This window comes from Euleptes europaea, chromosome 11, assembly GCF_029931775.1.
Source record: "Euleptes europaea isolate rEulEur1 chromosome 11, rEulEur1.hap1, whole genome shotgun sequence".
Lineage (NCBI taxonomy): Eukaryota > Metazoa > Chordata > Lepidosauria > Squamata > Sphaerodactylidae > Euleptes > Euleptes europaea.
The window spans coordinates 18,402,451-18,422,047 of record NC_079322.1 but is presented as its reverse complement, the minus strand read 5'-3'; the positions used below and the strand labels follow the sequence as shown (position 1 = coordinate 18,422,047).

Sequence of the window (19,597 nt, the reverse complement as noted above, 5' to 3'; positions counted from 1 at the left end):
ATTACTGATATGCAGGGAATACACAGTGTATTGCACGTGGTGAGCTCCAAGGCACATGAAGAAAATACAGACTTTGCTGAACGTACACATGGCAGGAGACCAAGATGAATCATGGCCACCTGCAGTGTAAATTCCAAGTGCATATACACTGAAATAAATAGTATATTACCTAGTGACACTGCAGTTGTGCACCATATACCTTCTAAAGCTATCCTTAAGTTATTCCCAAAAGAAAACCGCGTCAGTCTTCAAACATTTAGTTTGACAAGGAACTTTTCACCAGGTAGTTCTGCTGTGCAAATTATTGAACTGAATGGGAGCTGCCTGCAGCTCGTAGCTCACAGATCCTTGCAAAAAGATGGGAGAAAAAAATTAATGGTTGGAGAGTGTAATTATAATAATGTTACTTGCATTGTGCCCTACTCACCCCTACTAGTTGGTACTCACTGTACTGCAGATAAAAACAAACACAATAGGATTGTATTAAGATGGTGAAAGGTAGAGCATAGAGGAAGGGGAAGGAGACAACTGGGCGAATTAAGCAGGAAGACAAAAGTATTTGTCTAGCAGCGTGCCCAGTATGGAAGTCTCCTCACCATCTTCAGGACAAGCATGCTTGTTCCTCTTCTGGGCTGTGTTCTGACTGTGAGCAGTACTGATTCGCTAATGCCAATGATATCAGAAAAATGTTTCCTTAAATGCTCAGAGCAGTTTGGTGATTTAAAAAAATGTTTGGGAAATCAAAACATTAAAAATGTTTCAGAAGAATGTTTAGTAAATAAATGTAAACAGGGCACTTTCGAACAGATAAACCTTAAAAGTCATATTTAAATGGTAGGCAGCTTGCTTGAAGCATGGATAAGAGGGGCAAGACCAATGGGAAACGCAGAAATGGGCACGTACCTGATGATTCCAGTTGTGAAGCTGGTAGTGAAATAACCTTTGTAACATCTCTTAAATTTCTCAGCTATCTTTACCTCATCGGTGTATCCTCTGGAAGTATACCTAGGGGCAAAATCCACAGAAAGGTTCTCCTTCATATACACCACTGGATTGAATGAGAGCTCCCACTTTCTTCAATGAAGTCTTATGGGGTCTCTCAGTGGATTGCTTCCTTGGTGAAGGAATTACCCTTCAGATTTTTTTTTTTTTTAAGGGAACAGGCCAATATCTGGAGAGAAAGAATTCTGCCCCAAGGAGCCTGCCCAAGCAAAGTCTGGTTTTCTTGCCCAGTTAAGGTGTGATCTTGAGACAGCACGTGACACTTGAGTGCAGATCACCATGAAGGCAAGGCCCCTGGAGCTGGAATTCAATATCTTGTGCTTCATATGTATGAATTCTTCAGGAGAATACATGCCTTCCTTCCTCGTCCCATTAAACAGCTTTATTCTAGAGGGCCCTGACCAGGATGGCCAGATCTCGTCAGATCTCAGAAGCTAAGCAGGGTCGGCCCTAGTTAGTATTTGGATGGGAGACCATCAAGGAATACCAGGGTTGCTGTGCAGGGGAAGGCACTGGCAAACCACCTCTGTTAGTCTCTCTTGCCATGAATACCCCAAAAAGGGGTTTCCATAAGTCGGCTGTGACTTGAGGGCACTTTACACACACGTAATTGCTTGCAATAACAGTGGTTTTCCAGTAGAGGGTGCAATCTAACCTCTCTAACATGTTAACCTTCGTGGTTTTTCAAGACCTACTTTCAGAGGGAGACCGTGTTAGATTTGAGTCCAGTAGTTAGATTTGAGTTAGATTTGAGTCCAGTAGCACCTAAGAGACTAAGAAGAGTTTCAGGGTGTACCAGTTTAGAGTCAAAGCTCCCTTCATCAGACATCGTAGAATAGAAGTAAAGGTCTGAGTCCTTTTATCCTAGTCAGAATGTGGGTGGGGTGTTGTAAAGGATGGAAATGTACAATGCATATTGTGATCAGCTTGATTAGAGCAGAGGAGAAGTGCTTGGGGGCAGAAAATTAACATCTGTATTGAGATAAAAATCCTTTGTCCCTATTCAGCCCTTGTGTCTGTGTGTGTGGGGGGGAATCGTTCCGAACTTGTTCAGCAGTCTCCAGTTGTAATTTCCCTTTGAATTTTCTTTGTTTGAGGACTGCAACTCTTAGGTCAGCAATGGAATTACCTAGAAGATGAAAATGTCCTCCCACTGAGTGTCGTGGTTTTTAATGTTGAATTTATGTCCATGGGACCTATTTGTCCGATGTAGAGAAAGGAAGGGCATTGCTGACATTTGATGGCATGTATGATGTCGGGAGATGAGCAAGTGAATGAACCTAAGATGGTCTGGCAGGCGTTGGGAGATCCAGTTATTGTGTTGACAGTGGATATGGGAACAGAGCTGGCATTATGTAATTCCATATCGCTGTTGGTCTGTGGTATTTAACTTGTTTATGTCATGTTATTCTACATTGTTGTTAGCCGCATTTGCTGTGAGAGAGACGGGATAGAAATTTGAAAAATAAATAAATAAATAAACCTTGGTCCGTGGCGGGCCCCTGGTCCACGTCCATGTTTGGAAGGGTATTTGCTGTGGGTGATAAGTTGTTTAAGGTGAGGAGGCTGTCTGTGAGCAAGAAAAGGTTTGCCTCCCAATGCCTTTGAGAGGAGAGTATCATTGTCCGGCATAGGTTGTAGGTTGTTAATGACGCGTTGAACCGGTGTGATCTGAGAGCTGCATGTGACGACCAGTGGTGTTCTGACGTGGTTTCGATTGGGCCTATCTTGTAGCAGGTTATCCCTTGGTATCGTTCTCGCTTTGTTGATCTGTTTCCTTCCTTAATCTGGTGAACCGGGTTGGTTTCCCCACTCCTCCACATGAAGCCTGCTGGGTGCCCTTGGGCTAGTCACAGTTCTCTCCAAACTTTCTCAACCCCACCTACCTCACAAGGCGCCTGCTGTGGGGAGAGGAAGGGAAGGCGATTGTAAGCTGCTTTGAGACTCCCTAAAAGTTCAGAAAATCAGGGTATAAAAACCAACTCTTCTTCTTCTTACCACATCTAGTGGGTATCGTAATTCCAAGAACGTCTGTTGTAGATCCAAGAATCAAGACCTAGTTATTGTTGGAGAATTGCAACATCCAGTGTCTTAAAAACTAAGCAAGTTTTGAAAACAAAGCTCAATGTTTGCTTTATGGAGGATGCGAGGAGTGAGCTTACTTGATTTCCAGTGACCTTAGTAAATAATTCATCCGCCCCCTGAGCTGCCAGTAGTCCCTAACCTCATCAGAGTTGAGTGTCACCTTGTGGATGCAATAAAGGCCAAAAGAAGGCATCAGTTGCCTAGAGGCCAGAGATCTTATTAGAAGCCTCCTGTAGATTTAAGGGGGAATAAAAAATAGGGAGTAATTTACAAAACAGGCAAATATTCCCCTCTCCCACAATCTTTCCCAGCCACTTTGCAAATGAGGGCAAATTAGATTTCAGATTAGAGCCTGTTATGCTGCTGTTAAATTATTTAGGAGGAATGTCGAATGTATTTGGTCCTGATAATTAAATCTGGATTATTTCTAGGGATTCTGTGGTAATGTTCAATCCTGAGGGCACTTAGGTCTACCTCTTTTTCATCACAGTCTATTACCAACTGATCTGGTAGAAGTGTTTATTACAAGATTTAATTAATATAATCCCCCAAGTACTGGTATTTAACAATGGGAGAATAAACAGCTTCCAGAGGTCTTCTCTGCAGCTCCCGTTCGCTGCATTTTTCTTCCAGTAACTATATATTCTGCATCCTTGACCGTGTCTGCCTTTCGCATGCAGCTCCAATTGAATATTTGCTACAGAAATTGTATTATTTAATTCTCCGCTTGATTTGAATGCCATGTAGGAACAATTATTCTCAGCAGTACAAGCAGTGGTCCACCCAAAAGATCCCCACCCAGATTTTGCAGTAAGATGGCACCGATGCCCGCATCACTTTAGAACACTTTTAAGAAGAAAGAATCTTTTCTGAATCAGAAGGTGTAGACATAGATTATTGCATGCTTGACTGAATCCTGCTGAATCAAATGCACAAGTTCATCACAACTAGCTACGAAGCTGGGTCCAAGTTACATTTTTCACTAACAGAACTTTCCACAAATTCCCCATTCCTACTCCAGTCACCCCTCTGATATAATTCCTCTGGGTCCCCTACCCTTGAAGAGCAGCATTTCATGGGGATCTGTGGGCTGCAGAGAGAGAGGAGAGCCAGGAATGCTCCAGATGGAAAATTTACAGTGCATTCCTAAGGACAGTTACTCCAGTCTAAGCCCATTCATTTCAGTGGGCTTAGACTGGAGTAACTCTCCTTAGGAATGCACTGTTAGTCTGGGTCCAACCCAACATCGCATTGCTTTGAGTTGGCCTGAGGCTGCCATCCTAAGCTCACTTACTAGGAAGTTAGATCCATGCGACTCAATGGGATGTTATTTTGAGTCAATATGCAGAGGATCAATCTGTAGGCCACCACTTTCTGTCCTGTTGCTCCATCATCTGAACATTGTGTTCTGCCTAGCATACGTGGATCTACCTGGCCAGTATTTCCAGTTTCAGGTTTTTCACTGACCGCTAGGTTTAAAGTAAAGAGGTGGGGGAAGCATACATCAAACTAACCCAAATACTTTTTTATTGCAAATCTGTCCCTAGATCCATTGTGATAAGTTCTCCATCTGCGACATTGTACACATCCTTGATGTATACTGAGTGTTTCTTAAATACTTGGGTGCACGCACCATAAAGTCTGGAGTGTATTTACAACCTGGCCCCACTGCTTGTCATACCAGTAAGGTGCTTTCCAAGGAAATGTAGCCATTTCTAGATCTGGGCTCTCCAACTGGCATTCACCATGGTACTGTGGTCTACAAAGGCTTTCTGCATGACTCATGGGATAATTACACATTGTTACAAGCTGTCTGGTTGTAACAATTCAAAATTCCTTGCTTTATAACCTCAGTAGGGTATGGTAGGAATCCGTCTTTAAAATGTTGCATGTTTTGTTTATTTATTTAAAAGGCAACTTAAGGTTATTGAGGTGGTAAACATTCCATCTTGTGGTCTCTTTCTTTGTTTTGCAAACCATATGTCTTCTTTTTTTCTCAGCTACGGCCATGTTTGCCCTGACCTGGAGAGACCAGGCTATCCCTGTCTCATCAGATCTCGGAAGCAGGGTCAGCCCTGGTTAGTACTTGGAAGGGAGACCACCAAGGAAGTCCAGGGTTGCTATTCAGAGCCAGGCAATGGCAAACCACCTCTGTTTGTTTCTTGCCTTGAAAAGCCTACGGGGTCACCATAAATTCGATGTGACTTGATGCTATTTTCCACTACCATTGCAATGCATGTTCTCGGTCATCTGAAGAGTATATCTATACATTCTTTAGGGTGTATTATAAGTGAGGCAACATTGGAAATAAAATGCAACTTCTAGGGTTTCTTAATCTCCATCATCCCAACCCAGAAGCTTTTTGGTGTACACAGGAATTCTCATGCATACACAGAAATCTTGTGCCTACCAACCAGCACTTTCCCATTCCTTTCAGCGGAGGGGGCAGCTCAACTCCAAAGTACTACTTTCTTATCTCTTTATGAGTTAGGACTGATTAGGAAGCTTGAGAATTACAATGACAAAAATGACATTAAGGGGTTCCTGCAGAGGAGACTTTCTTTTTCAGAAACTCTCCCAGCTCATCTGATACCCACTCACCATCACTTGAGAGGACGATGGACTTTAATCTGGAGAACCATGTTTGATTCCCCACTCCTCCACATGAGCGGCAGACTTTAACCTGGTGCACTGAATTTGTTTCCTCACTCCAACACATGAAGCCTGCTGGGTGACCTTGGGCCAATCACAGTTCTCGCCGAACTCTCTCAGCCCCACCTACCTCACAAGGTGTCTGTTGTGGGGAGAGGAAGGGAAGGAGATTGTAAGACGGTTTGAGACTTCTTAAAAGGCAGAGAAAATAGGGGTATAAAAACCAACTCTTCTACTACTGGGATTTTAGCCTGTGATTGACCTCTGTTTATCACTGCTATAGGTGACCGTGATGACAGGACCACACAATACAATACAAAACAAAGTACACTCAATACAAATGTGATTTTGGCATCACATTGCCCGAACCATTTGTAGGGAGGTCCCCCATGCTTTTGGATCAATACTAAAATGCTGAGCAGGAGCTATGGCATGGTCCTATGCCGATGTGTCCAAATAGTGAGTTGTATGAAGTTATCCATCTATTTTTCAATCTGTCTTTCACTTAAGGTTGCCCTTGGGTAGGATCTCTGTTGAGTCACCATGTAATTTAATAAATAAAATAATAGACGAAGCAGTATATTTTTTTGTAAATACATTTGATATTAGCTATGTATTTTAACGTGGGTGGTGTGAATAGTCTGGATATCTAGATATCCTGAGACAAATGACCGCATTGTCTGTCTTTTCTAATTTTTTTTTTTTAAAAATGTTTAACGCAAGATTGGGAAGCTCGCATAGACAGCCATGGGCGGGTATTCTACGTCGATCACGTGAATCGAACCACCACTTGGCAGCGTCCAACTGCGGCTGCTACTCCTGATGGGATACGCAGATCGGGCTCGATCCAACAAATGGAGCAACTGAATCGAAGGTAAGTGAGTGCACTCAGTCTGTCCACAGCTGACCAGACTTTTCCTTCTCACACAGCACAGTTCTACTACACAGGCAGCTGTCACATATGCGTGTTGCGACTTCTTGGGATAGGAAGAATTGCCACCTCCGGGTGTCATGACCCCTTGGGCTAGATAGGGTTGCCATCTCCGGGTTGGGAAACACCTGGAGATTTTGGGGGCGGAGCCTGAGGAGGGCGGGGTTTGGGGAGGGGGGACTTCAATGCCATAGAGTCCAATTGCCAAAGTGGCCATTTTCTCCAGGAGAACTGATCTCTTAGCAGCTGGAGATCAGTTGTATTAGCAGGAGATCTCCAGCTAGTATCTGGAGGTTGGTAACCTTACCAATAGAGTTAAAAACAATTGACGTGAGATTAGGTTTGCCAACCTCCAGGTGGTGGCTGGAGATCTCCCACTTTTACAACTGATCTCAGTTCCCCTGGAGAAAATGGCCGCTTTGGCAATTGGACTCTATGGCATTGAAGTCCCTCCCCTCTCCAAACCCCACCCTCCTCAGGCTCCACCCCCAAAATCTCCATGTGTTTCCCACCCCGGGGCTGGCAACCCTACATGAGATCTCTCTAATGAAGGACAGACTGCTTTGGAGAAGGCCTTTCTTCTACTTTCAGATTTCTACTAGGCAGCCATTTATGTCGTGAGCAAGGACTCCTCTGCCTTCATGTGCTCAAGCAACTAAATGCTAACAAGCACAGCTAATGCACGGCTGCAAACCAGTTTGCAAGGTGTTTTCTGCCGAACCGAACAAATCTGGGGTTCAGCTCACCTTGATCACAACCATAGATCCAGGTACCTTTAATCTACAAGGCAAAATTCCCAGCATTCCCAGTCATGACTGTACTTTGGCATCAAGATACTTCATGTTGTCAAAGGGGAAGCTGCAGTATTTTTAGCTGGAGCCTCATGTTCCTTGAAAAATTTAGTTCCGTCTTTGTACATGCAGATGGATGTACCGGGGATACGTTCACAGGCATCCTTTCATGCATAAGATTTTTTTAAAAATTCAGCCATTGCTAAGCGCTGCTAAAGATACACTTTGAAGCTCTTCACGCACTGTGAACTGATGCATCAAGACATCTTTCAAATTCATCTGAAATGCAGACTTTTTCTTCCCAACTGAAAAATGTTAATCTTGGTGTTATTGCTGAAATTAGTTTGTCTTTTTTGGTTCGGTACACCCAAATGTGTTTGAGCTCACTGCCAATCAAGCCAAGCAGAAAGAAGAAGCAACTAAATATGTGTGCTTCTTTTCTTTCTGGGGTTTTTTTTTTTTTTTTTGGTCATATAATTTATATTTCACTTGACATTATACCACAGCAAAATCATTTTTTCACCGCTACCTCAGGAAATGTGGTTTTTCTTTCTTTCTTTAACTATAATGATATTATTTTCCACCGATAACAACTAGGTCTGGAGTATCTGTTCTCTAATTATACGGCTTAAAAGAGCGTGCAGACCAGTTGGTTTTTTTTCCTCATTCTCAAAAAATGTCAAATGGTTATCTTTGGCGTGCCAAGCAGGCAGAAAACAGAAGGGCTGGTGCAAAGCTTTTGCCTCCCAGGCAGCTAAACAGGATGGGAGTTCCAGATGTGGAGGCGGACGCTCCAAATCCGTCAGCTCTCAGAAGAAAGCCGGCAGGAACTGAAGCAGTTCCCTAAGGGCTATCACCCCCCTTCTGAACATGTCTGCTGTGCCTAAGGGATGACACCAAAGAGGCCCGTAAGGAATTGTCCCAAGTGTACTTTACACAGACCTAGTTCCCAAAAGTATGGATCAAGTAATAAATCTGTGTTTGTTAGGGTTGCCAGATACCAGGTAATGGCGGGCAATTGCCAGCCAATTAAGGGGCTGCCCGCCAGCCTTCAGCTGGCCGGCGGGCAGAAGCAGTCCAGCTGAGCGGGGATTAACATCACTTCCGGGGTAAACCAGAAGTGGAAACCCTAGAATTTTTGGAAGAATGTGCTGGAGTGTTCCCATCCGTAGGGTTGCCAGGTCCCTCTTCGCCACCGGCAGGAGGTTTCTGGGGCAGAGCCTGAGGAGGGCAGGGTTTGGGGAGGGGAGGGACTTGAATGCCATAGAGTCCAATTGCCAAAGTGGCTATTTTCTCCAGGTGAACTGATCTCTATCGGCTGGAGATCAGTTGTAATAGCAGGAGATCTCCAGCTAGTACCTGGAGGCTGGCAACCCTACCTAACGGTAAACCTGGAAGTGATGTTATTGTGCCAATCACCCCTCCCCTTCCCCACCACCTGCTGGTGGCGAGGGTGGACCTGGCAACCCTAATGTGTGTCTTAAAATCACAAGTGAGGCCCATCACAAGACAACAATTCCAGTTGGGTAGCTGTGTTACACTGTGCTAGCAAAATTAAACACGAGTCCAGTAGCACTTTAAAGACTAACAAAATGTACAAGCTGTCATGCGATAGAGCTCCCGTCATCAGATGTGGCAAACTGATTCATAAATGTTTATTCTGGTATAATTTTTTAAAGTCTTTAAGGTGCCACTGGACTCATATTTAATATTACCCAGAAAACGAGTCTGTCAGATAGAAGGCTAGGGTGGCATTCTCTGTCCTGATATGGCAAGTTTTCAGTGAAAATAGAGGTTTTTTGTACGGAAGAGTATTCAGTCAACCCACCATCTAGGTTTGCCAATCTCCAGGTTCTAGCTGGAGATCTCCTGCTATTACAACTGATCTCCAGCCAATAGAGATCAGTTCACCTGGAGAAAATGGCCGCTTTGGCAATTGGACTCTATGCGATTGAAATCCCTCCCCTCCCCAAACCCCGCCATCCTCAGGCCCTGCCCCAAAAACCGGTGGCGAAGAGGGACCTGGCGACCCTACCCCCATCCCCTATAGTTTGAAACAGTGCAGCTCAAATATGGGTTTACTATAACATACGTGGTTTGTGAATATAGGGACCCAGAGAAGGTATTAGAAGGGAAGAACTCTATGTGGGGATTCCTGATGGCCTTAACTGTGTCCCACATTTCCTAGTAGAGGCATTAAAATATACAACATGATTCTATTACTGGCTAATTGGCCCTACGTGCGTTGTGGAAGGGGGAGAGTTGGCATGGACTACATCCAAGAATTTGTAGCCCCTATGTTTGTCGCAATATGTTGTTTTCCCCTCAGTGGGAAGGGGGTGTTTCTCATTTTTACTAAAGTTTCTAAGTTACAGGCTCAAAGTAAATATTGGCTACCTCATTCTACAGCCCAGTAAGTTATTCCTTTGCTAGAAAAAATATTTTGGTCTATTTTGTAATAATAATCTACTTTAGCGTGATTTAATTAAAACTTTAGCATTGTTTTTTTTAGTCCACTTCTAGCCTGAGAACTGTTTTATGAGACTCATCTTAAGATGCTCAATATTTCATGCTGTTTTTATGGTGTGACTGGGTATTTCAAGCTGGATCTTTTACGCCAGGTTTTAATTCTTAACTTCTGCATTGTTTGTTTTTATGTTTTGCTTCGCGCACAGCTTTGAGAAGGTTCTCTGGAGAGGCGGTGTAGAAATGTGAATAAAACTTTGCATGCACCACATGAACACAGTCTTTACTATGCACTTTTGGAACGTGGTCGCCCTCTAGGGTTGCCAGGCTCCAGGTTGGGAAATTCCTGGAGATTTGGGGATGGAGCCTGGGGAAGGCAGGGTTTGGGGTGGGGAGAGACCACTGCAGGGTATAATGTCATAGTGTTCATTCTCCAGGGGCACTGATCTCTGCAGTCTGGAGTTCAGATGCGATTCCAGGAGATCTTCCGGCGTCACCTGGAGGTTGGCAACCCCCTCATCTACTCATTACCCCTTCACACACACACACACACACACACACACACACACACACACACACACACACACACGCACACACACTACTCTTATCCTTATGCCTGCCTCAAACAAAAGAGCTAGTGGCTCAGTGAGATCATATTACATTGCAATAAACATCTGAATTTAGGAATGGTGCTGGAAATGCAAATCATAAGAGTCCTAGGCAGGAGGAAAGGCGATATTCATAAATGCAGAAGTCATATATTTCCTATATTTTGGATTGTTCAAGCTAAGATAAAAGGAATGTTAAGATCAATAGCCTTTCTGTCCAGCAGAGGGAGATGCAACAAATGCCTTATCTGATTTGTATAAGAAACTGGAAATAGAGCTCCAGGACATAGGACAGAGAGCTAAGAGAGGAATTAGAACAGCATCCCAAAATTCTGTAGCTGTATCAATAACGTCAGAGTCATTGAAACTAGACCTGTAGTATTCTTTGGGCCTCCTCAAAGATGCATGGCATTACTTGGTCCCACCACCACAGTGTAGTGATTAACAGCGCATTCCTCAGAGGAATGCCTGCGCCGGGCTTAGGAGGCCACCCAGCAGCGTTTCAGCACCGCCAAAACCTCTACCCAGTGCAAAAAACAACAACACGTGCAACCCTCATAGGATTGCATGGGAGATATGCCAGCAAAAAGCTGGCGTATCTCAACAAAAAAAGGGGGCGTTACTGAGCCAAAACGGCTCAGGAGGCTGACTAACGTCAGCCCCGGCTGGCACCGGGACACTCCAGGAATGCCTCCTGGGGCGCTGGAACGCCTCCCAGCTCACCGCTGTGGCCTGTGCCGGTGGCCGGAGGCCAGCAGGAGGCTGTGGTGGCATCTGGGCCCAGCGCTGCCACAGCGGTGGCCAGGAACCGGCAGCCAGGCCTGCACGCTGGCTCTGGGGCCACTCACGCCAGCGTGCACCTTCTGGGTGCTGCCGTTGTAGGCCCCTTCGTCGGCCTCCTAAGGGCTTTGGCTGCGCCTGCTGGCGCGCCTCAGGAATGGGCTGTTCGAGAGCCAGCATGGTATAGTGGTTAAGAGCGGCAGACTCTAATCTGAAGAACCGGGTTCGATTCCCCACTCCAACACATGACGCCTGCTGGGTAACCTTGGGCTAGTCAAACAGTTCTCTCCAAACACTCTCAGCCCCACCTACCTCACAAGGTGATTATAAGCCGCTTTGAGACTCCTTAAAGGTAGAGAAAAGTGAGTTATAAAAACCTACTCTTCTTCTTCTGCTTCAGTGCCATTTTTAACAGCTTTTTCCTCCTGCCAGATCGCTAACAAGGGAAACCTGTTCACCCTACTTCACACATTATAGTTCAGGGAAAACATCCTTGTTTTGATTTAATTAAATTTTCCAACTCTGATTTATTTTTGCAACATGATTTACAAGCTAGTAATCTGTGATGTTGCATTCTTTTGCTGAAGATAGTGAAGAGATATTTTCTTACGGGCTTCCTTTGAACATTCTTTTGTTCTGGCATTCAGGAAGGGATTTTCACTAATGGCTATTTCTCCAGACTAAATTCCCCTAGGCACATTATAACTGTCAAGTGCAATTGTCAAGTTCCATAATGTCTTTCCAGAAAGAGCTCTCCATTAATTTTTTAATCTGTGGGTTGTTGTTTTTTAAGTTGATAGCTACAAATGCCAAGTATAGCATTAGACTTTGAGTGGACTTTGCTTGGAAATGTGGGGCTTTCCTAAGTCAGTGGATCTCATGTTTAGACATTGCCACAGGTGATCTGAGACCTTCACAGGGGAAGTAATCATAAGAATATTAGAAAAGCCCTGTGGCATCAATCCAGTAGTCATTCTAGTCCAGCATCCTGTTTTACTCAACCAGATGCACGCCTTCGGAGGTTGGTGTGGAGTCTTTCCAAATTATTTTATTGGTTGATTGACATGGCCATTTACACCCTGCTTTTCTCCCCACCTGTGAACTCCCAAGAAGCTTAGTAAATAAATACAAAAATAAACAGAGAAAACATGTTTAATAGAATGTTCCTGCATCCTGGCCTGATCTTCTTCTTAGGGTGAAAGATGTTCCCAACCTCTTCCCCTCCTCAGAATGCCTTCACACAATGCATAGTTAAATTGTGGAACTCCCTGCCCCAGGATGTGGTGATGGCTGCCAACTTGGAAGGCTTTAAGAGGGGAGTGGACATGTTCATGGAGGAGAGGGGTATTCATGGCTATTAGTAAAAATGGATGCTAGTCATGATACATATCTATTCTCTCCAGGATCAGAGGAGCATGCCTATTATATTAGGTGCTGTGAAACACAGGCAGGATGCTGCCACAGTCGTCTTGTTTGTGGGCTTCCTGGAGACACCTGGTTGGCCACTGTGTGAACAGACTGCTGGACTAGATGGGCCTTGGTCTGATCCAGCATGGCCTTTCTTATGTTCTTATGCCTCTGACCATGCAGTGGTTAAATATCTGCAACAGGTATACTTGTAAGTGATATATACATGTAAATTATCTTTCCATCCTATATGATTCCTTCAGCCAAATATTATCTGTAATGTGTGATCCAACCTCCAGGCAAAAGCAATTCTGTGATATCAATAGTGTATGAATTACTTCCAAGCCACTCTTGGTCCAGCCAAGTCAATGGTGGTCTTCAGAGGATGTTATAAAGGCAGTTCTAGTCACCATTGTCTGTGGTCTACATTGGACCTTTGCTACTGAAGTATAATGATCCGAAACCTCCTAGGTTCCCATGTGACTTTTAGTATGGAGCAGCTTGGTCCATCTAAAATTAATGCATACGTTGTAGCCTTCTTCGGTTCACCTTCACTTCAGTTGACCATTCTGCTCAACGCTCCAGCTGGTGTTTCTGAATTGCTGTGGGATGCATAGAAACCCCTGAGGAAGGTTGCTAGCCTTGCTGGAACTTTGTTGGTTTCACTTTGAAATTCCTCAAATGTTTTGCTCAAGCAGGAGTGTCTGAATTAGCCTCAAGATACTACTTTAGGGGAAATTTGGGGGCTACTCCAAAACTCAGCACTCCGAACTGCTTAGTTTCTTGTCTTCAGATCAATCACTTCTTTATATTGTCTATGCATATACCTAACAGAACATAAAGAAATATGATCTTTCAACACTTTTCTTCAGAGCTCAACCCCCACTTTTGGGAAGGGGGGTTAGAAAATGCAATAAGAGGTTTTAAATGCTATACTTTGCCATTTAATGTCTTCTCATTTACAGTAGGAAATGGAATACCTCGACACCATAAACACTATTCTCTGGCCCAGCAAAATTTAGGACTTATTTATGTGCGTTTTCTAGACAAAAATCCTGATTGTTGTATTTCTACGCTTGAAGTTCCTTCTGTTTAAAATATTTATTGTTCGGGAAATACATAGTGAATCTCTGTGACTGAGGTCTTCAGTGCAGCTGTTTCACTAGGAAGCAGACTAAAATCAGTAAGTCACGAACAACAATATTATTAAAGCTTCTCTTAGATTTTTCCTGGTTTTAATGTAATTATAATACTCCTGGCTCACTTTTCCCCATCAGAACTAGAGTAAAAAACATATTTTTAAAGACAATTAAAAATACAAGCTGCCTCACACAATTTTTGTGTGGGGGAGAATTGACTTCTTTTTCCGTTTTTATGGCATAATATCCTACATTTTTGGGACCCCGAAGCTTGAACTGTTATGGGGGGCCCCTTCGCAACCAACAACAATAGGGCAACATACAACAAGGTCCAAAGGGCCTTGCTGCTCTTGCAAGGACCTCGAGGCCCAAGTGGTGCAAAACAGGGCGGTGGAGTGGAGTCCTTGAAAATGGGCCATACGGTGAGCCCCTTCCCACCAGCAATGAGGTTTGGGTAACCGCTATTATCTTCTTCGGTGGGGTGGTTCTATGGCAGATGTACTGGTTCATTCTCTAATAGAGCAGTAGAAGGTCATCAGAGGGGGCTCATTAGGATAAAGAGGTGAAAATCTGTTTTTTTGGTGTTAAAATGCACAAGTGAGACAAGTGCAGCCTGAACTGAGAATTTTATGGTTCCGATTGACTCTAGCCTAAGGGCTGAGCTATAGAACTATTAAGCCATGCACCAGTGAAGGATTCGAGCGCTGCCTCCAAAGGAGGTTCTCCCTCACACAGAAGCCGAAACCTTGCCCTCACTTGCAAGCCCCGTGGAAGTGCTCCATAGGGTTCTATGGGGCTATGCCACCTCAAAAGGTGGCATAAGTGCAAGTAAGGGCAAAGAGGGCGTTCCCAGGCCAAAAGGGCGTAGGAGGACGCCTAAACACGGCTCCTCCTCTGGACCAGCCCGGGAACGCCCCAGGGAGGACGGTGCATGGAGGTGAGCCGTCCAGACACCGGCGCAAGGCTGTGCCGGCATCCCTGGGTGGCATTGCCACAGCAGCACCAGGAGGGTGGCATGCTCACCCCCCCCAGCATCCGTGCCACCCTGGGTGGTGTAAGTGGCATGGGCGCCAGCCCAGCCCCTTCTTGGCCTCCTAAGGACTTTCATCCTTTCGGCTCAGGAATGGGGCTGCGATTCTCCTTAAAAGGTAGAGAAAATCAACATATAATATCCAACTCTTCTTCTTCTTCTTCTTCTTCTTCTTCTTCTTCTTCTTCTTCTTCTTCTTCTTCTTCAGTATTATGTTTCTGTTGACATTAACGTCAGCTGTGGTTCTCTTTAAACCCTAGCTTTACTCCAGGTTGATATTCTTCTTTCAAACTCTGGTTTAAAGTTATTCAGAATTAGTATTAACTCTCATGTACATTCATAATTCTACATTCATAATTCCCTGAAAAGGGAAGGAAGGGAAAGTTAAAGCCTGGCAGGCCATTGTTGATTTCTTAACAATGATTAACTGTATGGGATACATTACCACTATATTAGGGTTGCCAACCTCCAGGTACTAGCTGGAGATCTCCTGCTATTATATCTGATCTCCAGCCGATAGAGATCAGTTCCCCCGGAGAAAATGGCCGCTTTGGCAATTGGACTCTATGGCATTGAAGTCCCTCCCCTCCCCAAACCCCGCCCTCCTTAGGCTCCACCCCAAAAATCTCCAGGTGTTTCCCAACCCAGAGCTGGCAACCCTACCACTTTTGGGATACTTGGAGCCTCACAACAATCATACTGTGGAATCCTGCTCTAAAGTCTAGGCAGCCAGCTCCACTCCCAAACAATTACGTGGTACAAGATCACTATATAAGTCTTATATCTTATATCTTATAAGATATAAGATCACTATAGATTGCTTTTTTAAAATGAATTTCAGTAAACATAGAGGTTTCTCAAATAGAAAATCAGTAATGGTAGGCTGGCTTCCATGAGAGTCAGTTTAGTTACCATCTGCATTTACCTTCCCCTGCAAGGAGCAGCTGAAGGAAAGCACTGGAAACATTCTAGGGTGTACTCTTGTTCACATTGATATTAAATTGAGTTTAATGCCCTAGGAAACATCCCAGAATCCTCTACAACAAGCAGGCATTCTGTGACAGGCACACGGCGGTTTCTTGACAAAGCAGTCGATGTGGAAAGAGTTTTCCTGAGGGTAGAAAGTTTGAAATATTACTATATTATAATGCATACTGTAACTAGAGCCTGCATCGCAATTATTCTTTGGGAAACGGCAGGCTCTTTCTTTCCAAGCATATCTCCATAAGTGTTTTCAAAGATTTTTTCAATTACATTGACGTTTTTAGGAATTTACTGAAGAGTATTCTACATAATTGAGACTACAAAGTAGCCGTGTCTTGGCCCATCACTTCAGTTCTTAGGAATCATTTGCCAGCAGGGGGTTTTCTACCATCTAATTAAATAGAAACCTTATGTATATATTCTTATGACTAAACGGACTACGTTTTCAGTTCTGCTTTTGCATCAGAGGGTCATAAAACTTTTGCCATATGGGGATGGAAAGTTTGTTCAATCAGCCTGCTGTGAAGTGAATAAAAATGTTTATAGGTTCTTATAAAAGAGAGAGTGAGGAAAGTAGAGCTATTTTAATATAGTCGTGAAGTCTAATATAATAATTTGTTTGTAAGGGTGCGTATTTGAAGACAAAATAACAAACCCCCAGTTCTTGTGGGTGTTTTTTTAAGCTTAATTTTATTATGTTATTCACCTTGTTAAGAAAATTGCATTAAAAAGCAGCTTTGATTAAGGGTGAAATTAATAACACTGCGAGAGAGAAAAATCAGTCAAGTGTAAATCTTTCAAAACCTCCATATCTTTATTTCTAATTTCTATTTTTTTATATTTATAAAAATTTATATCAGTCATGATATAAAAATGAACAAGAATTCCTATAATTTATTTAATTTATATTCCACGTCTCAGTCTTGATTGGGAGTCATCTCTGCCATTGGGGTATGAGCCAAGAAATAAATTTGTTATAATTTCAGATCCAGGCTTTTCAGGGGGTTGGAATTTTTACCGTGACTGCTTTGGTTTCATGTAAGACGTTACTGGTCCAGGATTCAGATCCATGTGGTTTTTTGGGTTCTGGAGTTTGGGACCATTATTTTCAATGGGGAATGTCTACCAGGGCCTGAAGCAGCTGTTTATAAAGATACTGGCAGCAAATTTGCGCAGACCACTGTCCTCCTTCTAATCTAAAGGCCCCCTACATTTCGAGCAGATTGGATGAAGGGATTCAATTTTACAGACCCCCAAAGCAGGTGATTCTCTGCACAACCCCACTTCTCTCTATTGATTATTAAAAAGGCCATCAGGAGACAGCATATCAGGAGAGCTTTGGCTGACCATGGCATTAAAAAAACAATTCTGCATTAATTTCATTTTCCTATTCCTACAGTGCCAGAGTGATTGTAATTTTTTAAAATCGTTCTACTGAAAACTGCAATTGCCATCCTTCCGTGTTGTGGTCTGTTTCCTTTCACAAAGTGAAAATGGTTTCCTTTGCAGAACCTTCCCCCCATCCCTTCCCTTTGGTCTGCCATTATTTCCCATGGTGGGTTTCTTCAAGGGGGAGTGGCTGGAGTGGCTGTTTTTCAACCAAAGGACACCATTGCAGCAGAGTAAGTGCTGCCTGTACACTAAAGAACCCACCAGTTTCAAGCAAATTGGACTACAGGCCCCTGAACAAGCTGCCCCCAGCTCTCTATTTTCTGAACCATAGTACTAGAATGAAAGGGCTCCACCCTCACAAAGAATGGAGGGAAAGAGAACTGCAGCTCTCTGTGGCTTGTCTCCAAAGGTCATTGGCTGGAAGTGCTCTGGGCTCCTCCCTTGCAAGGATCTGATTGGAAGTGAAAAATGCCTCTGCCTGGGAAATCAGTAGAATCAAAGAAGAAAAACAAGCTCATGCTGTGCTGCAGCACCCAAAGATGAAAAACAACATGGATTGTTTGGAAAGGGGACTTTTGTAATAACTAAGAATCCCAGATTTGTGTGGGGTGATTTGTTTTGGGTTTTTGGTGGGGGTTTTTGGAAAATCATGGTAACAACCCAAGCCAGTGATTTCTGTGTATTTCTTTGGCTTGGGAATTTCAAAATACACACCCCTACTTTTCCAGGCAGAACCTCATTGTTTTTTCTTGAGATCAGCTACAGAGGGTTTCCTTCCAGGTTCCTTTCTTACCTAAGATGAGATGATGTAGGGCTCAAAGAGCCAGCATCGTGTAGTGGTTAAGAGTGGTGGTTTGGAGCAGCGGATTCTAATCTGGAGAGCCAGGTTTGATTCCCCACTCTTCCACATGAGCGGTGGAGGCTAATCTGGTGAACTGGATTTGTTTCCCCACTCCTACACACAAAGCCACCCGGGTGACCTTGGGCAAGTTACAGCACTCTTTGAGCTCTCTCAGCCCCACCTACCTCACAGGGTGTCTGTTGTGGGGAGGGGAAGGGAAGATGATTGTAAGCCGGTTTGAGTCTCCTTTAAGTGTTAGAGAAAGTCGGCATATAAAAACCAACTCTTCTTCAAAGTGGGGTGTTTTCATTGGGGCTGAGTAAAAAAGTTGAGTGCTTTCCACAGTATTTGTAAATTTGTAGATTTATAAAAAGATTACTTTGAAACCAAAGTAGGGGGTTCAAGTGTTAGCATGAGGAAAATATGTGATCCAGTTGGCTGAGGTCAGCCATGTGAGTGGCCCAGGAAGCATAGTTCTTGCTATAAAGGGACTTGTTCAATAAGTAGCCAAATCTGATTGGCTCCGTACTGTCATGATGACATTAATTCCCTGACTGGCTAGGATCTCTTGAGAAGAAGGTAAAATTGTGGCCAAGCACCAGCAAAGAGGAAAAACAGTGGCTGTGAATAGCCACACAAAAAAACCCTATGGACATATGCAAGAGTTCCAAAAGAACTGGAAATTGTATTATGATTATGTATCATGAGTTGTACAATGATTTAAGAGTTTTAAGAGTAAGATGGAAGGTACAAAATGATATAGATTCACCCAGAGAAATGTCTGTTGAATAATAGATTAGGAGTTTATTGTTTAATTTAGTCAATGTACGGTTGTGTGTATTATTTCTAGTGTGTACTGATAGTTATGTATTTTGTGTCTGATGTTTTTTGTGTTTTTTGAAAATAAAAATTTATTAAAAATAAAAAAACCCTGTGGGCCCAAAGGGATTCACTCCCACTGAAAGCAGTCTTTCACCCTTAAACACAAAAGGGGGGGGATAAAAATGTAAATTCGGTGTCATTTTAATTTGATGTACAAATACTTTAGCTATTGTATACTGTATGGTTAAGTAAGTAAATGAAACTGTATGTCATACTGGAATTTGAAATGCAGAGCAGCAGAAATGCTTTGGAGAGCTACCTACGTGCCAATGACTGATCTATGTTTCTTCCTCTCCTTTTTCAACATCAAGGTATCAAAATATTCAGCGAACTATCGCCACAGAGAGGACAGAGGAGGACACTGTGGTCAGTAACAGGGTGGAAAGGCTCCCTCCCACAGGAGGCAGTGATTCTGAGGCAGACCCCTCCCAGCCAAATTCAGGTAAGCCATTTTTACATGGCTCCTAACTGCCCTTGGATGTCGTTTCTCTTCCTCCACGTGAATGTGGACTGGTATAAGCTCAAAGTTATTTGCTCATACAGGTGGAATATCCCTTATCCGGACATCCCATATCTGGACTGATCTGAAAACTAGACCCTTTGAGCC

At 43.5% G+C, this 19,597-nt stretch overlaps 1 protein-coding gene across 2 annotated transcripts in view; it reads left to right on the top strand.

The window, feature by feature from the left end:
* HECW1 (HECT, C2 and WW domain containing E3 ubiquitin protein ligase 1) overlaps positions 1-19,597 on the top strand; it is a 202,145-nt gene that overhangs the window by 116,569 nt on the left and 65,979 nt on the right. For both annotated transcript variants that reach the window (XM_056857626.1, XM_056857625.1), the window contains exons 11-12: positions 6,463-6,613; positions 19,302-19,432. In XM_056857626.1, the coding sequence (XP_056713604.1) occupies positions 6,463-6,613; positions 19,302-19,432 (282 nt within the window). The remainder of the gene's footprint in view (positions 1-6,462; positions 6,614-19,301; positions 19,433-19,597) is intronic.